This window comes from Heptranchias perlo, chromosome 4, assembly GCF_035084215.1.
Source record: "Heptranchias perlo isolate sHepPer1 chromosome 4, sHepPer1.hap1, whole genome shotgun sequence".
Lineage (NCBI taxonomy): Eukaryota > Metazoa > Chordata > Chondrichthyes > Hexanchiformes > Hexanchidae > Heptranchias > Heptranchias perlo.
Window position 1 is genome coordinate 93,203,511 of NC_090328.1, and position 25,486 is coordinate 93,228,996.

Below are 25,486 nucleotides of genomic sequence, written 5' to 3' on the forward strand. Positions count from 1 at the left end.
AAGCCTGGATGTCGTCCAGGTCTTGTTGCATGCGGGTACGGACTGCTTCATTATCTGAGGGCTTGCGAACCGAATTGAACACTGTGCAATCATCAGCGAACATCCCCATTTCTGACCTTATGATGGAGGGAAGTTCATTGATGAAGCAGCTGAAGATTGTTAGGCCTAAGACACTGCCCTGAGGAACTCCTGCATCAGTGTCCTGGGGCTGAGATGATTGGCCTCCAACTACCACTACCATCTTCCTTTGTGCTAAGTATGACTCCAGCCACTGGAGAGTTTTCCCCATGATTCCCATTGACTTCAATTTTACGAGGGCTTCTTGGTACCACACTCGGTCAATTGCTGCCTTGATGTCAAGAGCAGTCACTCTCACCTCACCTCTGGAATTCAGCTCTTTTGTCCATGTTTGGACCAAGGCTGTAATGGCGGAACCCAAACTGAGCATCGTGAGCAGGTTATTAGTGAGTAAGTGCCGCTTGATAGCATTGTCGACAACACCTTCCATATCACTTTGCTGATGATTGAGAGTAGACTGATAGGGCGTTAATTGGCTGGATTAGATTTGTCCTGCTTTTTGTGGACAGGACATACCTGGGCAATTTTCCACATTTTCGAGTAGATGCCAGTGTTGTAGCTGTACTGGAACTGTTTGGTTAGAGGCGCAGCTAGTTCTGGAGCACATGTCTTCAGCACTACAGCTGGGATGTTTTCGGAGACCATAGCCTTTGCTGTATCCATTGCACTCAGCCGTTTCTTGATATCACGTGGAGTGAATCGAATTGGCTGAAGACTGGCTTCTGTGATGGTGGGGATATCGGGAGGAGGCCAAGATGGATCATCCACTCGCACTTCTGGCTGACGATAGTTGCAAACGGTGATATATTTCCAAGTCGGGATGATGTGTGACTTGCCTTGCCTTGCCTTTTGCACTCACATGCTGGACTCTGCCTTCATTTGAGGATGGGGATGTTCACGGAGCCTCCTCCTCCCGTTAATTGTTTAATTGTCCATCACCATTCACAACTGGATGTGGCAGGACTGCAGAGCTTTGATCTGATCCGTTGGTTGTGGAATCGCTTAGCTCCGTCTATAGCATGTTGCTTCCACTGTTTAGCATGCAGGTAGTCCTGTGTTGTAGCTTCACCAGGTTGGCATCTCATTTTTAGGTACGCCAGGTGCTGCTCCTGGCATGCTCTTCTACACTCCTCATTGAACCAGGGTTGATTGCCTGGCTTGTTGGTAATGGTAGAGTGAGGAATATGCCGGGCCATGACGTTACAGATTGTGCTGGAATACAATTCTGCTGCTGCTGATGGCCCACAGCTCCTCATGGATGCCCGTTTTTCAGCTGCTAGATCTGTTCTGAATCTATCCGATTTGGCACGGTGGTAGTGCCACTCAACACATTGGATGGTGTCCTCAGTGTGAAGACGGGACTTCATCCCCGCAAGGACAGTGCGGTGGTCACTTCTATCAATGCTGTCATGGACAGATGCATCTGCATCAGGTAGATTGTTGAGGATGAGGTCAAGTAGGTTTTTCCCTCGTGTCGGTTCACTCACCACCTGCCACAGGCCCATCCTAGCAGCTATGACCTTCAGGACTCGGCCAGCTCGGACAGTAGTGGGGTTACCGAGCCACTCTTGGTGATGGACATTGAAGTCCCCCACCCAGAGTACATTTTGTGCCCTTGCTACCCTCAGTGCTTCCTCCAAGTGATGCTCAACATGGAGGAGGACTGATTCATCAGCTGAGGGAGGGCAGTAGGTGGTAATCAGCAGGAGATTTCCTTGCCCACGTTTGACCTGATGCCATGAGATTTCATGGGGTTCGGAGTCAATGTTGAGGACTCCCAGGGCCACTCCCACTTGACTGTATACCACTGTACTGCCACCTCTGGTGGGTCCGTCCTGTCGGTGGGACAGGACATACCCAAGGATGATAATGGAAGATTCTGGGACGTTGGCTGAAAGGTATGATTCTGTGAGTATGGCTATGTCAGGCTGCTGTTTGACTAGTCTGTGGGACAGCTCTCCCAATTTTGGCACAAGTTCCCAGATGCTAGTGAGGAGGACTTTGCAGGGTCAACTGGGTACGGTAGCATAGTGGTTATGTTACTGGACTACTAATCCAGAGGCCGACACAAATAATCCTGAGTCATGAGTTCAAATCCCACCACGGCAGCTGGGGAATTTAAATTCAATTAATTAAATAAAATCTGGACTAAAAAAAAAACTAGTATCAGTAATGGTGACCATGAAAGTACCAGATTGTCATAAAAATCCATCTAGTTCACTAATGCCTTTTTGGGAAGGAAACCTGCCGTCCTTACCCAGTCTGGCCGATACGTGACTCCAGACCCACAGCAATGTGGTTGATTCTTAATCGCCCGCTGAAATGCCTAGCAAGCCACTCAGTTGTACAATCTCACTACAGCAAGTCACAATAAGAATAAAACTGGATGGACCACCTGTAAAACATGATTAAACAAATAGAGTTACTTCAAAATGGCCCAATATTTTAACACAATTAATTCACACTCACCAATGCTCAACATAACTTAAACTTCAAATCACTCGATATTTACTTCAAATCATTGAGCATTTAAGAAATTCAAAATGCCAATTTTTATGTGATGATCTCATGTCTGGATTTAGAGACCCTCACACAAATAACCAGAATTTTACGTGGCCACAATAAAAGTCTGGTTTTCACAATTTAATAGGGTAGTAAACTTTAAACCTCCAATTTTAATTCAGCAATATCAGAATTAATCACAAAACAGAACAGATAAAGTTATCAATATAGCATGTACTTTCTAAAACCCAGTAAATTACAGTCTTTCATTTCGTTCTTTCTTCAGGCACGCCTTACCAACAAACTGTAAAAATACTGGAAATACCTGCTTTCACAGCTAAACAAAATCTTTGTAACATTACACAAAAGAGAAAAACACACAACAAGCATTAAAAAGGGTGTGTGGCCCGCAACAGCGAAAGGAAGGACTCACAATGAGGACAGGCTTTTTAAAGAGAGAGTACACCGAAAACAAAAGAACACATTCTGTAGCTTGTGATCCTCTCCCTTTCTCCTTCTTGATTCCCCATTTTATGCAGACTTAAAGTCTCAAGCTTACAGTCTGTGTCCTCACCCAAGCCTGGTGTGGTGAAGGTCCCTCCATCTTTCTTTCTCATCTTTCAACCTACCCTTCCGAATTTCAACTTCCTCTCTCAACCTCCCTAATTCCTCTGGCTGAAACAACAAGACCCCCTCTTTCCAATGCTCTTTAATTTCCTTCTCCATTACCATGGAACCATAGAAAAGATACAGCACAGAAGGGGGCCATTCGGCCCATCGTGTCTGCGGCGGCTCCAAGAACAACCAGGTGCCCATTCTAATCCCACCTTCCAGCACCCGTTCCAGCACCTTACCAGTTTCTTCATCTTAGTCTCCACCTCACACAAAATCTGACAAGTTCCTATTTTAACTCCTCGTCCTCCTGCACAATCTTACTCTCAATTACTTGACTTTGAATCCATTTTGTCGCCTTTTGACACGAGTCCCCTTCAGGACTGGTCAAAAACGACACTAAATCTGTTCCACATAATTTTTCAAATTTCTTATCTCAGGCTCTAAACACTGGTTGAGCTAGTCATTCTGTCAACACTGAAGGGTTAATGAACCATCACCATACTACTCGTAGGTGGCAATGTCCTACACTTCCCAAAGGTTCTCCTCCTTAACTGTCTCAGCAATATCAGTCCACCTCAGTCCTAGGATCTCTCTTACACCAAATATACCAACAGCTATTGTGTCAGTCTCTTGGCTGGCTCACTCACCAATTTATTGTCAATTTGACTCTCTGTTAAATTGTTTGAGACTGACACTACAATGTTTAATAGCCATAGGACTTCATTTAGTACAAGCAAGAATCAATACATCACAGTATTTAAGCAGTAGTTTACAAAGCACAGTTGAGAATTATATTACCCTGTTGTCCTCTGGGCAGAAGCCGCGACCTCATTCCCTCTTCCTTCATTCACATACTCGCGTTCTCGTTTACCTGCCTGGTACTTTCTTTTCTGTTCTCTACCCTGAGTCTGAGTAGGGGCTGGCCACTTATACACAGAGTTAACCCCTGGCCCCCTTTTCCACTGCAGCAAATTTAAGCCATTTATAGATGGTTCCCTTATCAGCACTTTTAGGGGCCCATCAATCGTTCTTCCTTGATTCCAGAATGTTGTTGCTCAGCGACATGTACGGACATACAGGCCCATCCTTTGTTTCACTGTTTTTGCCTCAGATAGCATGGTTTTGTGTTTTTAACCACGAGTATTACCACATTAAGGCTAGTTCCTGTTGTTTCTCACCCAAAACCACGTTAAGTCTAACCCTTTGAATTCCACATACATTTGTGTGAAAACTATATTCCTTTACATTTGATATAAAGACTTTGAAGGGACAACACTAAGCCAAGCTGAAGCACTGTGAGAAAAAAATAATGATAAGTCAAAAATAAACACTGACTGATTATTGGGTTATCACTTCAAAACTGATTGATTGTAAAAGTTTTTTTAAAATTGAGTTGGTCACACTTCAGATGTAACATTTCAAACATTGTTACAAATGCAAAACCATCTCAAAAATATACAAAGAAAAAGAAAGCCAATCAGTTTCTACTGTTTTTTCTAACCTTGGGGAAGAGGCAGGGATTTATAGCCAGTTACCAATCTATAGAGAACCTTCTAATTGACCTCAGGATATGCCTGTTCACAGCTATTAGACCTTTGGCCTTAAGGTTGACAATGTATCTTGTCTGGCTTCAACATGTTCACTCTGTGGTGTTCCTCGGCTGCCCATTAACTGTTATTTTAACTTTATTTTTGATAGGTTGGTAAAGGGGAACTAACAGTTTGAAGAAGTATAATTTAAAGTTTCATCATTTCACTGTTAGCTACAGTACGAAAGCAACATGAGCTAAATAGTGATTAACCCTTGCACCGTAGAACTGCTGCAGTCTAGACTGGTGCTAATCACTCTGCTTTGCTATATCTTATAAAAAGCTTAACCTGCCAGCAAGTTTGTGTTTAGTCAACTGACAGAATGTTTTAGATTTAGAGACACTACTAAATAGTCAGAAGCAACAATCCTGCCGCTTCATTTGATCTTTTAAATCTGAAAGGGAGTTTCTCTTTTGCCAGGGCAAGCTGTTGGAAAGTATAACCTTTCCAAGGTATTTGATACATAGCCCTGTAGAGTTCTGGGAACAGATACTTGAGCCATCCAGAACACTAGAAATTAGAACATTTTGGTTTCATTAGTTAAGGGCTTCAGGGGTTAAAGATATAAATTCAGATGGGAGGGAGCCATATACTCCATGGCATTAGTGGAGATGATTAAGCATGAAGGCTTCCTGCTTGATTTTAACAGATGCACCTCTTTGTGTACTAAAGAGATATTATCTAATATGTTCAGTTCCTGAAAGGACAGTTGAATAAAATGTTGTAGGAGGTTTGTGAGGAACTTAGCCCTCCTAAGTGAATGGATTAGCTCCATATCAGAGTTATTTACTCTAATCTCATTTCCCTGCTCTCTATCCTGCATCCTTTAATATTTTTCTTCATGTGTTTATCTAATTTTGTCTTAAATGTCGTGAATAAGTTGGCTTCAATTGCCATTCAGTCAGCTTTGGTAGCCATAGCGACCCACCAGTGATTGCAAAAGACTTTGGAGCAGTGCACATCAGCAGCATTGTGCTAGACTGCTGGCTCTGCAGTGCCTTCTGCTTCGGAAAAGTGGAGCTCTGCAACTCAGCTCATCATGTTAATTAAATATTCAAATGCTGAAAGTTGACTGTTCGCTAAAACTAAAACTTTTAAAAATTAAGATTAAAAAGTGCTTGGCTTAAACGTGACTGCAAACCAGAGGCAGCTGGTGCGGTCAAACTGGTGAGAAACTATCCATTGAAGGTGGTCTCATGCTACTTGCTGGAGTTCAATAAGTTGTTAGGTTTTTGACATCATTCCCCAATTACACTGCAGTTTATGTATTTTACAGCATTATTTGTACCAGTTTACTGGAGTGCATGGTTAAAAAAAACCTTTTCGAAGGTACCATTTCAGTGATAATAAATGTATGCTGATTGTAATTTTGATGACTTAGTAAAGTAAAAGATCGCTGCAACATTTGTGTTCCTCAAGATTAAGGGCAGACGTAATATAAATTTTGAAGATTATGAGGAAGTCGATAAGTTAGATCTGCAACTTTATTACGTTTACACCAGCACAGGTGTATGTCATGGTTGACACAAGCATTAAATGGGAGTTGTTAATCTGCATCTCAAAAATACTATAGTTCCGATCTTCAGTTTGGACAGACATCAGGTGGGCAGTGGGCAGTGTGACCCGCTGCTTCCTTAATGTCACTGGCAAGAGGCCTGACCAATTTTCATGTTCGGGCCTCATTACCATCTCGTTCTAGAGCGTGTATTTCAGGATCTAGTGTGGGTACAATCTCTGTATGCATGTCACTATAAAATGTGAATAATTCAGGGTGCATCACAGGTTTCGTCATGTAGTGTAGAGCAAGTGACTCCTCTAAATGACGTACGTGTGTACTAACTGAATTACTACCTCAAAACTGAACAATCGGTGTCATGGTGGCTGTATGAGAAAAGAGCCAAGTTTTCATTTTTTTCTGGCTCTTAAACTGTTGTGAAACATATTCATGCTGCTACAGCTCAAGAGCTGTAAGAAATCAACCTGCAGCTTTGAATTCACCTGGACGTAACACTGACATTGAATAATTATCCTCTCAGGCTTCAACAGGAAAGACTTACTCTAGATGAGCAGGAACTTATCAGTGTGTCAAAATCAAGCGAACTCAGACAAAAATAAATCTTGCAGCAGTAAGAGATAAGAACTATTTTCAAATATCAGGCTCTAGACATGCAGAGAGTCATCAGACCCCGTCCCCCTTAACACACATGTAAAACCTAGAAAAGGGCAAATTAATTCATGTTTTCGGTTATTTCTTATGGCATAAAAAGTAAGTTCTTATGCTATCAGAGCACGAGTTAATGCATAATACAAATCATCAATTGAGAATCATCATAAACCCATTATGGATTTAATGGTTGCGATTTAGCTGAATGGAATTCCTTTTCTTGACAAGAAATTAGTTTAACAAAACCATTGTTAAATCTTTAATTATTTATATTGTTTCAAAAATATGCAAAACCTTGATGGTGATATAAATTAATATGCTTCCAATATTCATTAAAATCTTCAGTACACTGTATTTAATCCATTGGGTGTTATTTTCATTACACATCATTGCTATTTCCTGTAGCTCCATGGAACAACAGCAGCAGCCAACTGAAAGTGGTGACACAATTTATATGTAGATTTGTTGCAAGTGTGGCCTACAGTTGAGTAATCTTTAGCTTCTAGGATTCTTGTAAATAGCGGAAAATAACATGAAGTTGAAGGATGAACCATTGGCTCCACTTATGGAATCTTAGCCTCCCAAACAAGTGGCCAGGAAATCAGATTACAATCTCAAATGTCATTTGAACTTTCCTACTCTCATTGGACAAGTATAGCCAGTTACACTGAGTTACATTGAGTTTCCAACACGGAAACAGGCCATTCGGCCCATCTGGCCTATGCTGGCATTTATGCTCCACAACGAGCCTCCTCCCTCAGAGTTCTTGGCTGAATCTTTAGTTCACCACTTCAAATTGTGGGTATTAGAAAACTGCCAAGACAAGTTGGACTGTAGAAGCTCACCTCCTGATACCTAGTTATAATATATTTGTGCCAACTATGAGTGGATAAATAGCTAAAATCATTCCGTCCTTTTAACTGAAGCATGGTGGCAGTGTCAACCATGAGACCTAAAAGTGAGACAAAATATATAAATAATAATTGAAAAAGACAACAAAAAATAATTTATCATCAATGTTTTCAGGCATTTTTTATTCCTATGAAAGCACCGTTTAACTCCCTGTGGATGTTATTATGCCTCCATTGTTGTCTTCCAGCATGAAGAAGCATCGCCTAACATCCATTGCTTTATTCTCTAGCCCTACATTTTGGTAAATGAATCTCATGCTCATTTTTAAAGCGTGATAAAACAGACTTTGTTTTCTTTTTCTCAGATATGTGTATCTTTTCACATATAATCTGATACAGTTCTGTGGATACTCATGGATATTTTCAAACATAACAGCCAGATTCTTAACATTTGGGGAAGGTAAGAACTTTTCAGCTCTATATAACCTGCAGATTTTTTTTTCACATTGAATATTGGTGATGTCTGTTTTCTGCTGCTAGTTGAGTTTGCTTTCTGCAGAGACCAGATACTGAGAACAGATTTTCCAATGTTTTCTCATAAACTCTTCAGACATAATGCCTCAAACCCTTTAGGCAATGGCATGGAAATATAAAATTGGAGACACTGGGAGAGAAATTGGATGGGGCCGTTTTTGGGCGTAGGTAGCGTGATGTGCTATAACCCCGTGCCCAATGGCCTGTGCAGGCAGGACACAAGTTTCGGCCCACCCGAGGACTTACCTGCAATCAGCGTTCCATTCCAGGCCTTGCACATGGAATCAATGCAATTCGCACTTTCTACCACAAGGGGGAACTCAATCTCTTAAAGGGAGGATGTTTCTTAGAAATCTCTTAAAGGTAATTGCTGAAAATAACAGTCTACTGTCTGCACGGAGCCTGAACGGAGATCAGACATTGCACACATAAAACACAGATGCAGGTCCCATCCCTATGTTTACACACTTATGAGTTATGTTAAAACATTGAATAAAGGTTGTGCACTACTAAATCCCACATTCTCCATTCTGCACACCAGACCTCACCAATCTGCCGATCTGAGTTGGTACCAGGTCTGCGAGAGTGCACGCACCAAGGTTCTCTGCTGATGCACTAGAGACCTTGGTGTAAGAGGGACATCTTATATCAGCGGGGGGCGGGGGGGGGGGGGTGGTGGGGGGGAGGTGCAAGAGGCCCTCCAGACATATATCCAAAAGCCAGTGGGAGGCAGCGGGGGTTGAAATCAATGCCAGGCACACAGCATCATGAACATGGATACGGTGCAGGAAGAAGTTCAATGCATTGACAAGAGTGGTCAAGGTGAGTGAGGTCAACTGTCAAGTGGCGTCTCCTACCAACTGCACCACGCACTACATCCCCCATCACTCACATACCAACAAACTCTTTCCATCAGTACTCAACTCTTCCAACCAGATGCTTCCTCTCACTGTTTCAAGCTGTTCACAGGCCACACACACTGGCAGCTAGTCAATCATGATAGGCACATCACCCAGACACACGTCCCGCTTTCTTGCAGGAGAAGGTGACGCATATCAGGAGGTAGCAAGTGGCAGTGGCATTTAGCCCCTCGAGCCTTTTCCACCATTCAATGAGATCATGGTGGACCTGTGACCTAACTCCATATACCTGTCTTAACCCCATAATCCCTTTATACCCTTGGTTCACAGAAATCTATCAATTTCAGATTTAACATTCACAAGAGAGCTAGCATCAACTGCCATCTGCAGAAGAGCGTTCCAAACATCTCCCACCCTTTGCATGTAGAAGCATTTCCTAACTTCACTCCTGCACGTCCTGGCTGTAAATGTTAAGTTATGTCCCCACGTCCTAGTATTCAAGTCTAAGAGATCTCAAAAAACAGTTACAAATGTCTCGGCGCCAGAAGCAATAATCCAGCCACTAACCTGTAAATCCTGCATGGTCCCTTTAAATAGCGCTGGTGGGGGGTCCTCCAGGCACTCTAAGACATCTTCAGTTGGTCAGGGTTAAGACTGTGCGTTGAGTTTAGATTATAGTTAGGGCATCTGCAATGTGCTCACCTACTTCCTTTAAAACCCTGGGATGGAAACCATCTGGTCCTGGGGATTTGTCACTGAGCGTTAAGTCCCAAAATGGTGTCTATCACTTTAAATCGGCGTTGCACACTGATTGAAGCCATTTTCTCCTTACTTTATATGATTCCAGCATTCATTATCTGCGCCTGCACTAACTCCTATACCAAGATAGCACATGTCACGCTGGAAACGTGCGTGCGCATCCAAGAAGCCATCTTGGATGTCGGAGAGGCCGTGTAGCGCCGAAACAATGGGCGCTACACGGCCCAATTTAGCGCCCCATGAATCTAAATCTCTTTAAAAGTACCAAAGTTGTCTAGATTCATTCCTTACTTACTGTGTATTTATAAAATAATGCACAAGCTAAGCCTTTAAGTGGTTATGTTACTGGACTAGTAATCCAGTGGCCTGGGCTAATAATCCAGAGAAAAATACAACCACGGCAGTTTGAGAATTTGAATTCAGTTTAAAAAACCTGGAAATAAAAAGTTGATATCAGTAAAAGTAACCATAAAGCTGCTGGATTGTCGTAAAAACCCAACTGGTTCACTAATGCTCTTTAGGGAAGGAAACCTGCCATCCTTACCCAGTCTGGCCTCGATGTGACTCCAGACCCACACCAATGTGGTTGACTCTTTGCTGCCCTTTGAAGTGGCCTAACAAGCCACTCAAATGCAAACTAGGGATGGGCAATAGACGCCGGCCTTGCCAGCGATGCCCACATCCTGAGAATGACTATATAATTAAAAAAAAGTTTTTCCACAGTGTTTCTTACCCAAGAACTGCTTACAGGCACAGTACAGTACATGGAACATTACAGGTACAAACAGGTTTTAGATAAATGAAGATAAGACTTACTCCTGTTAAATGTAGAACATTAATCCAGGATGTAAATTCAACAGGGGCGTACATAAAATCCCCACTGAAAATGGCGCATGGTGTAGGCTTGCCCTCGCCAGCAGCTCAATTGAATAGGCTAATGGCACATGAAAAGCCTGCCCAGAGAGTTTGGCTGATCCAGCGAGGCAGCAGCTCTCAAATGATGCCAGGGCTCGATTTTCTGACCCACACCCACTGTCAGTGGGGCTCCCTGTTGCCATTAGAACATTGAGAAATCAAGACTAGAATCTACTTAAGGAGGAAAAGTCTATTTATTTATAAAAGTGCTATTTTATCTTTACAATGATAGGGTCATTTTGTACAGTTTAGGAATGTAGTATTATGAGAAGTTTAAAAGTTCAGCTCCCCTTTTGCCAATTCTGAGGTATTTTTCTCCTCAGTTCATTTCAAGGCTCTTTGGTGCTGCGTACCAATTATCCATTCAAAAGCAGTCAGATTACTAGTAGTTGCTCCCAGAGCCTGGCTGCTGCCCCTCAGGGCATTCGACTGAAATGTATGCCCTTCAGCCTTGTTATGCAGTCGACTGGAAGACCAACCGCTTGCATCACAGAAATCGCCCTGGTCAGACTCTAATTGTTGGTCAGTAAGTTGATATTAAACTAACGATTGCTAGGCCTGGATTTTCCTCTGCTATCATGCCCGAAAATGGGAAAAATCAGACAGGGAGGCCTGCCCCTTCCCCCCCCCCCCCCCCCCCACCTCCACAAAACACTGACGACCACCTCTTCACTTCCTTGCTGAATGTAAAGTGGGGAAGTGGGGCCTGGCAACCTGGCCCATTCACTGCCCACCACCAGTGTTCCCGCCAACCCCAGAGACCACCAGGAGAGAAGTGATGATAATCCCTGGAACAGTGGTTGAAGGCTCGACAACACCCTTTTTGGAGGCGAGGGCCCAGTGGTGGGCACCTCTCCCTATCCTCACACCCCAACCACTCACCAGATGTAGGCCTTGGTCCAGTTCGAGGCACAAACATAAAAGTTGAACGTTGATTTAAGGGGCTCTTCTGCCCCCTTTAAATGGTCCCCTCCTCTCCAACAAATACACTGCAGAATTGCCTTGGGTGAGAGAGGAAGCTGGAAATGACAGGTCTCCAAGAAAGAAAAAGCAGACGATTAAATTGAAGGTATGGAATATGTAGATGGATTGCTTTAAATTCTGAAGATGGGAGAGTACTTTATCCTGAAAACACTCTTCCTAGGCTTTCCTTCCTGTTAGCATTATTACTGTGGAGCTTTTATAATTAATGAAAATATCTTTAAAATAAAACAGAAAAACAGCGAATGTGCTGTTCAGTGTGAGTAACGATTGTGTCAGAGTATGGAACAATCTTTCACTTTTAGTATTCAGTGTCAATGGCCAGCATTTCCAGGTCAGATTAGTTGCATCCTCACTGAAAAACAATCTAAAAAGTAGCCTCACTTTAATGAGGCTCTAATGAAAACACATCAGCAGCTGAACTACAGATACTAGAAGCACATCTAAAAGCAAGTTAGAGCATTTTTTAAAAATTGAAATAGATTGCAGTAAATTGACCTGCAGTGCATTTATTGTACACAGTGTACAAGGTGTAACATACACAATACCTTGTAGAGAGTTAGCTGTACGGAATGGCTGGGGTTGTTGGATATCCCTGGACTTGGTTTTAGGTAGTGGCAGTAACTAACACGTATTGCTATGCTTGCCCAATGAGTCAGTGCTTAATGGGTTTTGGTCATGCCATCAGGGCTTTAATAATGATGCTGTCTGGGATGTGACAGTCTCCAGAGTTGATGTGCCCAGTGGGGTAGGAGCGGGGACCAAATTTCAAAGAATTTCTCCTGGTTTATCTTTGGTGAATGTATGATGGTCTCAGATAGGGCTATCTGTCATAGTGCATCAATCCACAGTGGCCTGGTGTTAGGGCTGTGGGGAGCCTCTTCTGCTTCCACCAATTTATTGAATAAATCAGGAGCTGAAGGCATATTTGTGCAGGAAATTGAAACACATACTATTCGGAGGATGGCACGTTTTATTAGTACGTTTTCCGTTTATTTTTGTGCATTATCAGGGATTGAAGGAGTACATGTACATGAGACACAAAGATCCTTCCCAGAACACAGTGGAGATTTGTCGTTACATTCCTGGGACCAGCTAATAGATACACGGTAGTAGGAGTCAACTTCCGTAACAGGCAGGTGATCAGACCACTTAAGGGAATGGCTGACACCACTGAACGGAGAAGGTATTTGCGGCAGACCCGAAGTCGTAAAAAGCGCCATTTTGTGCTTTTCGCTCTGTTCCTCCCTCAGGACCCTCTGCATTATATGCCATTCCTTGGTAGAGAAGGTAGAAGGTCAATCTGCTGCCAGGTCTCTGCTAATGTGACTCTGTGACCAGGTGCTGGGAGAAGCGTGAGAGCAGTTATTTTTGAGTTGATTTTTCACTGTGGCTAATTGTTGGAACTTGGAAATAACATTATTTAAATGTCTTGTGGTTTCATTTAAGACAGCCTGGTGGACACGTACCATGCCACAGGAGCTGTGATGTGCTTCTGCCAATTGTTATCAATTTTGGAACTGATGCATATACTCACAGGCATTGAACAGAGCCCGTTCCTTCCCCGATTCTTACAGGTAGGATTTAAAGCTTCAATAAACCAGATTCAGTAGACTTGTGTAAGCTCGTGATTTCCATTTCTGTATTAAATCTATTGACTGACTTTCCCCAGATAGCCACTTCGACTGAACAATGTGATAGCTGATCTCTTGGACTCTATTGGGTTTGAACACTTATTTATTAAAGGAGGCATATGCTACAAATGCAGCCCGAGTAAGGCCTCATGAGACAAGGAATTTCTAAAATACTTAATCTTAGCATTTTCAGCAGGATTTATTTGTTCTGGCAACTTTGTAAATCATGATTTTGAAAAATAAAAATATAAGTTGTGCAGCACTTTAACAGCCACATAATGTTATAGAATCATGGAATTTTACAGCACAGGAGGCCATTTGGCCCATTGTGCCTGTGCCGGCTCTTTGAAAGCTCTCTGATAACCCCCTGCCCCCATCTGCAGTTACATACACTCCATATGTGCATTACAGTTAGGCAGTCTGGTTTCAGAGGAAACTGGTACAGTCCAGTTTGCACATCTAATTACACATTACACTCAACCCCTTGTGCATTGACTTGTGCTGTCAGGTCGATATATAAACAGCAGCATCAGATTATGTCAGGACATGCAGAGGAACTGGGTGCAAACTCAGACTGGCTGCATTGTTGCTGTATACGGTTCTGGTCAGACTCGATCTGGAGAACTGTGCAGTTCTGATAGGTGTTAGCTGTGGTTCAGTGGTAGCATTCTCGCCTCTGAGTCAGAAGGTCGTGGATTTAAGTCCCACTACTCCAGAGACCTGAGCACATAATCTAGGCTTACACTAGTGCAGTACTGAGGGAGTGCTGCACTGTCGGAGGTGCCGTCTTTCGGATGAGACGTTAAAACAAGGTCCCATCGGCCCTCTCAGGTGGACATAAAAGATCCCATGGCACTATTCAAAAAAGAGCAGGGGAGTTCTCCCGGTGTCCTGGCTAATGTTTATCCCTCAACCAACATCACAAAACAGATTATCTGATAATTTATCTCATTGCTGTTTGTGGGACTTACTGTGTGCAAATTGGCTGCCGTGTTTCCCACATTACAACTGTGACTACACTTCAAAAGTACTTCATTGGCTGTAAAGTGCTTGGAACATCCTGAGGTCGTGAAAGGCGCTATATAAATGCAAATTCTTTCTTTATGCAATTAGTCCCACTCCCCTGCTCTTTCTCCATAGCCCTGCAAATTTTTCCTTTTCAAGTCCCAGTTCCCTTTTGAAAGTTACTATTGAATCTGCTTCCACCACCCTTTCAGGCAGTGCATTCCAGGTCAGAACAACTTGCTGCGTAAAAAAAATTCTCCTCATCTCCCACCGGTTCTTTTGCTATTAATCTTAAGTCTGTGTCCTCTGGTTACTGACCCTTCTGCCAGTGGAAAAAGTTTCTCATTAACTCTATCAAAACCCCTCAATATGATTGGCCAGCTGCACGTTTGCAGCAATGTTTGGAGAAATGAGGCCAATCAAATCAATTTTAAAAAGAACTACTCGAAGTAAATTATATTTTTAGCACGGATTGTTTAGGCAGAGATAAAAAGAAAAATCACATTTGCTGGAAATTTGAAACAAAACCAGAAAATGCTGGAAATACACAACAACTCAGTCAGCCTCTAGAAAAGTAATGCAGAATCTTGCCCAAAACATTGATATGTGTTTCTCTTTCTGATGCTGCATATTTCCAGCATTTCTAATATAGTATCATCGGTGAATTAGACCAGCTCTGAGACATAATCATAAATTAAAGAAATGCAGCTGGTAAAACCGTTTAGATTAAATTACAAAGTCCCTTTAAATGCCCAGTCACCTCTTCTGATTCTGTAGTGGCAGCACCACTGGGAATTTGCAGTAAGGCTCCCTCTTGGCGGTGGGAATCCCACTGGCAGCCCGCCATGTCTATTTAAATGACCTCCAACCCAGGGAAATGGGTCGGCGGTCCCCCCTCCCCCCTCAACTCATTTGGTCAAATTCCATTTCTATTAAATGGTATTCTTGGATTTTCGCGAGTGTTTTGGGGATAAATTTCACAACACTGTCTATTAATTTGTGAAAATCTTAAATGAGTGGCCTTCATTTTATATATACTAGCAATCTCTCACTGTGTTCCACCTGGGGACTCAAGACCAAGTGTAGTCTTCAGGTGAAGCGGGGTTAGAGAACGGGGGGTAATTGGGCTTGGACATGATGTAATTCATTCCCCATTTTAAAGTCATCCATCTGTCCTCAGATTATATAATACTTTTATTTTATTTGATAATTTATAGTTAAATGGCAACATTTGTAGCAAGTTGGGAAGCAGAGAAGTAGAGTTGGTTAGAGCATGCATTTTCTTTGCAGTAAGGCTGAGGAGTCAGGAGATGCAAAAATGCTGTACAGTGCAACAGTGTCACCACTGGTGGGTGGGTGTTAATTACAGAGTGATAAGTTTACATAGGTAGTTCGCATATTAATGTGGACATAGGAATCTAGAATGGGAAAGGTTGGCAACAGGAAGTAAAGTTTTATGGGCAGGAATTGGGCACAGATATAGGTATTTAATATATTATAGATATATTCGTTTAGCTATATATTTAAATTGTTATCCCTTACTAGTTTTAAAGTTGAGAATATACAGCAAGATGCACCAGTTAGAGTCAAATATCTGACCCCAGAAATTCCACCTCCTCTTGAACGCAAATTCAGTCGCAGTTGAGGTGGAGGAAGGGGAATTTGGGGTAGATCCCAATCTGCCGGGTCAACGATCATAGCAAATTCTGTCCAAGGAGGGATGGTCACTTCTTCTACCCATCCCTGATATCCCAGCAGCAGTTTGAAGGCAAGCCTGGGGGCATTCTAAATAGTCCTGGGATAAGTCCAGCGACACCTATGCCTGCAGAGAGCAGGTGTAGGTCGATGTTCTGAGATGCATGTGGGCCCTACAATGTCAACCTCAAACAGTACTCAATCCCAGAGAAATTGATTGATGCTTGATTCAGGGCCTGCCAGTGTTGGATCCCAAGAGAAGAACTCAAACCTGCCTTGAATCTTTGTCCCAACCAAGCCTGTGGCTCATCCCTTTGAGTTTTTATAGTTTAGGATCGAGTGCCTGCCCCTGATATGGTAATGACCCTATGCTTAGAATTTGGGATGGGGTCAAGGCAGAGCGAAAGTGTTGGATGGATGTATTTAGCAATATTGGGTAGGACGAGCGGGACTTAGATGTAGTGTGGATGATCCTGGGCATTCGCAGAGCTCAGATTGGTTTTCTGAAGTTTGGTAATATTGTGGTGTGGTTTCAGGAGTTTGTCAACATGGGGAGGGAGAATCTTTTGGTCTAGTAACACCGAGGAGGGGGATCCTGAGGTTTGACAGAACTGTGAAGTAGAATATGGGGTTTGGCTCACTGGTTGATTCTTGGGGGTAAGTTTAACCCCAAAGAACGGGTGGGTTGGGCGCAGGTGAGAGGTAAAGAGAACAGATTTTTGAAGTGGGACTGCATCCCGGCTCCAACGACCCACTTCCGGGTTTAACCCAGGCATGTTTGGAATGTGCAAGCATCCAAAAACCAGAAGTCCTGTCTCTACTTAATGCCAGTGGGCGGATTGTTAAAGGGGCAATGTACCTGATTGCGATAGTTGAGGCCCTTAATTTTTTGTGGTTTATAAAGGTAAAATGTATTTAACTTTACCTACACTAGTTTCCCATTGCTTCTGATTCTCATCAGGTGAGCGGAGGCGAGAAGGGCCGGATCCATGAGGTGAGTGCCTGTGGGCCAGGAGAAGCAAGAGTGCTTCATCCAGGCCCAACAAGCTCACCTGGCACGATCGGACCTCCCTGATGGTAGACCCCTCCATGGCCGAGCCCCCCCCTCCGATGTCTCCAACCCCCACCATCTCCGATGTGATCGACCAGCCTTGCGATGTCTCCAGCTTTCTTTGGTGTCTCCAGCTTTCATAGAATCATAGAAGTTTACAACATGGAAACAGGCCCTTCGGCCCAACATGTCCATGTCGCCCAGTTTATACCACTAAGCTAGCCTCAATTGCCTGCACTTGGCCCATATCCCTCTATACCCATCTTACCCATGTAACCTCTGACCTCTGACAGTTCTCCCTACCTGATCAACCCCCCCCCCCCCCCCACCCCCGGGATCTTCTTCAAGGGCCCCCCCCCAATGTCGTCGACAGCCCATGATCTTTCCCTCCCTCCCTCCTCTCCAATTCACGGCTCCTTTCCCTCCCGACAGGCAGCCAGCCTGTCAATCTAGCTGGCTGTCGTGCGGGGAACCCAAAAGCATAAATAATGACCTCCAATTGAATTCTGATCGCAAGTTGCCTTCCGGGTTCCCCACGCGGACATCTACCCATGCGCTGGGTTCCCGGCTCTGAGTGAAAATCATGCCCCTGGTGTCTATTACCAGTGAGGGAAGGGGAAGGGCATGGACCTGATGGCACTGGGTGTGTCCGGATATCCCCTGTGGCTGAATTGGTTTGTAACTTTCTATTGTAACCATTAAATTTGGTGTTTAGTAATTTATTCCTGGAACTCTATCTTTGTGTCCATCTGTCTGTTTGTCTCTTTCTGTCTGTCTCTCTCTCCAGTTGCTCATCCTCTGTCTCACAGATGACAGTAATTAGAATGTTTATATTTTCCAACCATCAAAGAAATACAGTTGTTAATCAGGTGAGAGAGTTTTGTTTGCTTTCAAAATGCAACTCATTCATATTTAAAAAAAAACTCTAATTAGGATGGGAAAAGACACACTGTGTGTGTCTCTCAGAAAACTCATTTTTTTCTATTTCTCTTTCTTTCATACACAGACACACGTACACAGCCTCTCAGTTTAAAAAAAAACTCAATATAAATTTTATCTCTTGCTTTTCTTCCAATAATTTAGCAAAACAGCCAAATAGATTCTCAGCTGGCTAGCTAAATGCTCATGATGCATTCTAGAACATTATGCATAATGCACATGCTCAGATTGCTAGATCTGCCTTCAGTTTACAATGTCACCATACTGGGCATTCTGCTCAGCCATTGAACCAGTGAAAGTGAGGTGGTTATTATGCATCTTCTGTCACAGTGGCAGATTTGTATACAATATAATTTCACAAGTTAGAGATATTTAGTCAAACAATCTTGATGTAACAGTCCATCTACAGAGAGTAACATAATCAGAAGTGAGTTGCCTTTCCTTGAACCTTTCTGGTCTCTACTAGATGGGATTTTTGTATTTGTCTCTCTTTTTTCACAGAGATGAAAGAAATCGTTAGATGGCTAACAGAAAGCCAGTTTACATTTGCATTACATGGCCTGGTTAAAAAGCCAACTGAAAAGATATAATACAAAAATGATGTGATGTGACATAGAATGGAGTCCATAATCCTTCACACCAAGCTTGGGCCTTCAAAACTTGTAGATTTTAGGAAGAAGTGAAGACTGAAGGAATGAGCAGTTCCACAGTTTTGAGAACGAATGAAAGCCACCGATCACTGTTTTAGTTCGAGTGACTGTGTAGCCACCAACTTTATTTTTTAATATAGCTGGTCAGATGACATTTTAAGCGAACTCATAATTAGTGAGAAACTCCAATCCTATACTTCTTCCCTCACCCCAGAGACAAAAAGATATTTGTAAACTCTCACCACATTTCAAAACCAAACTGAAAAATAAATGTACCACACAGGCGGTGGAAACATGTTTCTTATATTATGTTATTCATAGAGGACTTCAAACCATGACTTTAATCAAACAGAATATTGGGTTTTATTATCAAGATGGATTTCAACCAAGCTTGATTTGTGAACTGAAAATGTGTAAAGTGTTATTGAAACATTTTGTACCTACAGTATAAATGGAGGAGAAATTTTATAGCAAAATTTAACAAAACAAGTAGTTTGTATTGACATTTTAAAATTATAGAATACCAACAAGTTATTGTGCCACAGTACTATGCGTGATCCAGAAGAGAACATGGCTTGCAGATACACTGCTGCTGGCTTTAGGGACAAAACTAACATTGCACATCAGTTTGGTCTGGTCTGCCACAGTTTAGGAACAATTCATAGTGATCTTACTCCACAGTTCCAGATTTTGGCCAATTTCATAGTCACACTGATTAACATTGTGCAGTGTAGCCAGAGAAATAGGTGTGATAAATAGAAAACCAGGTCTGCAATTACATTTTTGTCCTTATTTCAAATTGCCAGATCATTTGTGTAAACTTCAAGTGCAAGTTCGATGAGTGGAAAGTTCATACATTTGTAGTCAATGCTGCTGATTTATGTTTCCAGGTGACTGAGAGGAACGTAATCCTTTTTGTGGTCATCACCAGTCAAGAGGAGGTGCAGTCCAAACATATTGTTTGGGCCTTGTTTTCCCTCTGGAGCACTCTGGATGTAATCAAGTGAGTAGCTGGACTGCATGACCATTTGGGTACTGAATGAAATGTCTGTTAAATTTTGAATATAACAAAGGAGATTTCTGCGGAGCTGTTATTTAGAAAAGAAAGCTCATAAAGTAAGGCCTCAATTAGCCTGCTTTTGGCCTCACCATATGTGGAGCATATATACCAACTATTGACATTTCACATTAAAAGTCAGCATTTTGGAGACCCAGTCATTTGCTGACAAAAATCAGCACAGCTGGGCCTCCCTCTGAGTCCCGATCCTCCCGCGTCCTTTGGCTAAAGCACCGGAACAGGTCCCTTCCTCTTCTCCGTGGCACTCTCAATGACCGAGATTGCGGTCTCTGTATACCTTAGGCAGGAATACCTGCATGAGTTCCTGCCTACAATATACAGAGACTGCAAACTCAGCCATTAGTGCTGGGAGTGCAGCGAAGGGCAGATAGAGACCTGTTCCAGTACATTATTCACTGGACTCAGGTAGGAGTGGGCAGGGAGGGGAATGGATGGCAGTATATGGAGGGAGAATGTAAGTCAAAGAAAGGGCAGGAGAAAAGTAAATATCACTGAAAGGGGAGGGGCAAGAATGGATGGCAGTGAAAGCAGAGGGACATGATGGATGGTGATGAAAGGGGTGAGGCAAGAAAGGATGGAAGTGAAAGGGGAGGGGCAAGTATGGATGGAAGTAGAAGGGGGTGAGGCAAGAATGGGTGCCAGTGGAAGAGCAGGGAAAAAGTAGTTGGCAGTAAAAGGTGGGAGAATGAATGGCAGTGAAAAGTGAGGGTCAGGAATCGATTTCAGTAAAAGAGGAGGGTCGAGAATAGATTTCAGTGAAAGGAGAGGGAGAGAATGTATGGCATTGAAAGGGGAGGGGCAAGAATGGATGGAAGTGAAAGGGGGGGGCAAGAATGGAAGGCAGGAAAAGGGGAGGGGCAAGAATGGAAGGCAGTGAAAGGGGAGGGGCAAGAATGGAAGGCAGTGAAAGGGGAGGGGCAAGAATGGATGGCAGTAAAACGGAAGGGTGGAGAATAGATTTCAGTGAAAGGAAAGGAAGAGAATGGATGGCATTGAAAGAGGAGAGGCAAGAATTGATAAGAGTTAGGGAGAGGGCAATGAATGGATGGCCGTGCAGACAGGGAGTGAAATTAAATGAAAGGGGAAAATGGGAGAGAAATGGATGGTAATAGAGGGAAGGGAAATGAATGATAATGAACGGGGAAGGGGAGAAGCCGAGTGTGTGCATGTGGAAGGAAAATCCCAACATTAAATGAGAAAGAGTGGGAAGGGGGAGTGACAGCAGGAACTTTGGGGAAAGACAGCCAGCTTGAAGTGGAGAAGTGGAAAAATAATTCCCAGTTCAACACAAAAAGTGTTCTCCTGTCCACTTGACACAGCTTGTTTCTAAATTCCATGTCAAAAAATAAAGAGAGATTTATACATGGTTCAAATAGAATACATAACAGGGAGTTACAAAAAGTAAATCACTAAATTTGACGTAACAGACTCAATGGGCTCGATTTTACACGTAAATTGCGGGTGTGTTGGGGGCCGGGTGGGGGGGGGCGGGGGACTGTGAAAATTGCAGAATTGCAGAGTGGGTTCGGAAGCCGGTTCCAACCCGCCGACTTCCGAGTTCCCCACGGACGCACCTGTGTGCACGCGGGCGTCCCGAATCCGGAACTCCCACCAGCAATTAAAGTCGGCGGGATGCTAGTTAAAGAACCAAATGTACCTCATTGAGGTACTTAAGGTACTTTACTTGTGACATATTAGGTCATTAGAACGAATTTTAACTTACCTGGGCAGCTTTCCCACGGCTTTTGATTCATGCCTGGTTTCCCGGATCAGGCAAAAAGAAACAAAATAAATTAAATAAAAAAACCATTGCACGAAGTTAAAACCCAAAATCAACCTACCTTTCCACCCTGCTCCAATGTCCCCCTCTCCGATCTCCCCCTCTTCACTGTCCCGATGTCCCCCGATCTTCCACTCTCCCCCCCCCACCGATCTTCCAATCTCCCTCCGCCCCGATCTTCCGTTCCAGCGCCAGATGACGTCTCGCTCTCCCTCTCCCTCTCCCTCTCCCCCTCCCCCTCCCCCTCCCCCTCCCCCCCCTCTCCCTCTCCCCCCCCTCCCCCCCACCCCTCGCGTTACAGCTCCTGTCGGCAGCCAGCCTGTCAATCAGGCTGGCTGCTGGGTGAGAAACCCAGAAAGACCTTTACTCACCATCAATTACGTTGCAATCACGTCGGAAACAGTAATTTTTGTATATTCGTATTTGCCACGCGCACCTTCACCACCCCCCCCACCGCTGCCAATCCGCCACCATTTCAAAATTGAGCCCATGCTGTTTTCTGACCCTTGACATTCCCTGGTTTATGTTTGACTTCCAGGCAGGTGTTATCCCTATCTGTAGGAACATAGGAGCAGGAGTAGGCCAATCAGCCCCTCATACCTGTTCCACCATTCAGTTAGATCATGACTGATCTATATCTTAACTCCATTTACCTGCCTTTGCTCCATATCCCTTAATACCCTGACCTAACAATAATCTAACTCAGTTTTGAAACTTTCAATTGACCCCCCAGCCTCAACAGCTTTTTGGGGGAGAGAGTTGCAAATTTCCACTACCCTTTGTGTGAAGAAATGCTTCCTGACATTACCCCTGAACAGCCTAGCTCTAATTTTAAGATTATGCCCCCTTGTTCTTGACTCTCCCATCAGAGGAAATAGTTTCTCTCTGTCTACCCTATCAAATCCTTTAATCATCTTAAACGCCTCAATTAGATCACCCCTTAATCGTCTTTCCCCAAAGGAATACAAGCCTAGTCTATGCAACCTGTCCTCATAATTCAATCATTTTAGCCCCAGTATCATTCTGGTGAATCCGCACAGCACCCTATTCAAGGTCACTATATCCTTCCTGAGGTGCGGTGCCCTGAACTGAACACAATACTCCAGATGGGGTCTAACCAGAGCTTTATACAACTGTAGCATAACTTCCTGCCCTTTGTATTCCAGACCTCTTGAGATAAAGGCCAACATTCCATTAGCATTTTTAATTATTTCTTGTACCTGTCCACTAGCTTTTTGTGATTTCTGTACATGGACCCCTAAATCTCTCTGCTCCTCCACAGTTCCTAACTTCTCGCCATTTAGAAAATACTCTGATCTATGACCTCACACTTTCCCACATTGAACTGTAGTAGGTGCGATCTAATCATTTCTTTATTGTATTCTCGATGTCTCTTAAGTTTACTTGACCCTAACATGTTGGAGCTACTTCCCTCTGCTGGGAAAAATGAAAATTTAGACAGACACTAAGCAAATGAACACCTTATTTAGAACGATGCTTGGAAAAGGTGACTTTAGGGTTAGCACATAACCACAATTCCAAAAATGTTAGTTTTACAGGCTTATCTTTCAGATGCTAGAGGGCACTATTTTGACATGTGCTGACAATTAGGCCTTCATATTAATCCCCCTACGACGGGTGGGAGAGGGTCAGAGGTGGGTAAAAAAGTTTTAAACGGGGAATGCGTCCCCAGCCTGCTGCATAGGCGCCTGTCGCCATTTTTATGGTGGCATGTTTCGTGTTGTGCGAGTGTCCCGTCGTCGAGAGGCGGAACACTTCATTAACATATTTAAATCAGGCTCCCACAGTACAACTGGGAGCCTGATTTAAATTTAACAGTTGCCGCAGGTTTCCCAGGGCTCTGGAAACCCGGCAGCGAAAGAGAGGCGGGAGCTGCCGGCTCAAGAAGGTAGGTGTCCTTCCCAGCACTCCTTGTGGGCCAGGAAGAGCAGGAATGCTTCCCCCGGACCGTCAAGGAAGCCTTCGGCCTCCCTTCTGCTGATCGCGGCCTCTCTCCCCCCTGCCGTGATCGCCGACCTCCTCCTCATCAGCCTTGATCTCCGGCCTTCCCCCCCCCCCCCCCCCCAACCCTTGGGGACGGTCCCCAGCTGCGGCCTCCTGCCGCTGGTTTTCCTGCCCGGCAGCCAGGTGGGAAACGGAAGAAAAAGATTGTAACAAGGTCCTGCCGTTAAATTCAGCAGGACCTTCGCGGGTTTTCCCTGCGCTACCGCGCACCCTCCCACCAGATATCAGGGCCATACATTCTAATGGATGTCATGGCACCAGATAACACATGCGTAAGTGAGGGTGATGAGAGTTGATAATTTTCTGTCCATAAGTTTTATGTTGCTAGTAATAATGTTTTGTCAGTATGAAGCTCAATCTGAATAAAAGTGTCGCATTACTGAGGTTTTAGTTATGCTGATTCTGGGAAAGTGGAAGAAAATTTCTCAAATCTACTTACTGCACCGTAGAACATGTTAGAGGATGATTTTTTTCTGCACTGTTTAGGGGAAGTGTGCTTATTTGAGTCACCACATAATCCTAAATGTTATATAGAGATATTTCTGCAGACTTACATTAGTCTCGTGTTTTTTTGCTCCTGCATTTAAATTCAGAGGCAGCCTGGGAGCTGGCATTTTGTATAGAATCTTCTCTCCACTGACACTATCATGATCAATTATCCTGTTGACATTCATTGTTGAGGCTTGCACATTAATAATTGACATTTGGGCAAGGGACTTGGGGACAACCGGCCCCCATGGAATCATACCCCAAAAAGAGGTCACCCCTCTGATAAAGATAAGGGGGGAGGGGAGGAGAAAATGGGCAGAAAACCAGGCAAAGAAGAAGAATGAAATAGCTGAAAACTATTATTTTGGCAATGTTTACAAAACAAAGTTATCTTCACAGAAGAATTTACTTAAAGTTTTGAAAGTCTGTTCAGGCTGATGAAAAAGAACATAAATGTCAACTGTTTGTGTGCACCTCTATTGGATTAATTCCAAGATGTGTGAAAAGCATTTCAAACTAGGAGACGGCATGACTTTGTAATAAAGAAATTGCCCTGAAACTTCAATGGTTTTCTTGTGAAATGGGAAGTACAAATACTTTTATGTAGTTACAATGAATGACCTGTGACACCACCATTCGTACTCTATTGGCGTTAATGTTTGAATATTTTAAATGTTTTTTTATTTGCAAGTAACAAGTGCATAACTTTCTTGTAAATTACAGGTATCCGTATCACATGTTGTCAGTCATAAGAACTGATTTACATATTTTGTCACAGATTCATCATTGCCTTTGGGTGCCCCTTTACCCTTTAATAGTGCTGACTGAAGGTATTTATGCTCAACTACCTTAAACCTATATTATGATGTAACAGATACTCTCTGCAGAATTTATTTGGGCTCTTCTCAATTATACTTTTTTGCAGATATTTTTTCCATCCTTTTATCCCCTGCTATAGTCTGTCTGCATCAATTACTTCAGAGTGCTCAGAGGCCTCTGCCAGTACAATACCTTGGTTAAGCCTCAGTTAGAATACGGTTTCCAGTTCTGGTCTCCTCACATGGTGGATAATATTGAGGCTTTGGAAAGAACATAAGAACATAAGAAATATTAGCAGGAGTAGGCCATACAGCCCCTCGAGCCTGCTGCAACATTTGTTAAGATGATGGCTGATCTTTGGCCTCAACTCCATTTTCCTGCCCAATCTCCAAATACCCTTGATTCCTCTAGAGTCCAAAAATCTATCGATCTCAGTCTTGAATATACTCAATGACTAAGCATCCACAGCCTTC

At 43.3% G+C, this 25,486-nt stretch overlaps 1 protein-coding gene across 1 annotated transcript in view; it reads left to right on the forward strand.

Moving 5' to 3' along the window:
- Window positions 1-25,486, forward strand: part of hacd4 (3-hydroxyacyl-CoA dehydratase 4) — a 51,258-nt gene that overhangs the window by 17,105 nt on the left and 8,667 nt on the right. Inside the window, exons 2-5 of the mRNA XM_067983304.1 lie at window positions 8,165-8,259; window positions 13,298-13,425; window positions 19,713-19,825; window positions 24,918-25,024. Of these exons, the coding sequence (XP_067839405.1) occupies window positions 8,165-8,259; window positions 13,298-13,425; window positions 19,713-19,825; window positions 24,918-25,024 (443 nt within the window). The remainder of the gene's footprint in view (window positions 1-8,164; window positions 8,260-13,297; window positions 13,426-19,712; window positions 19,826-24,917; window positions 25,025-25,486) is intronic.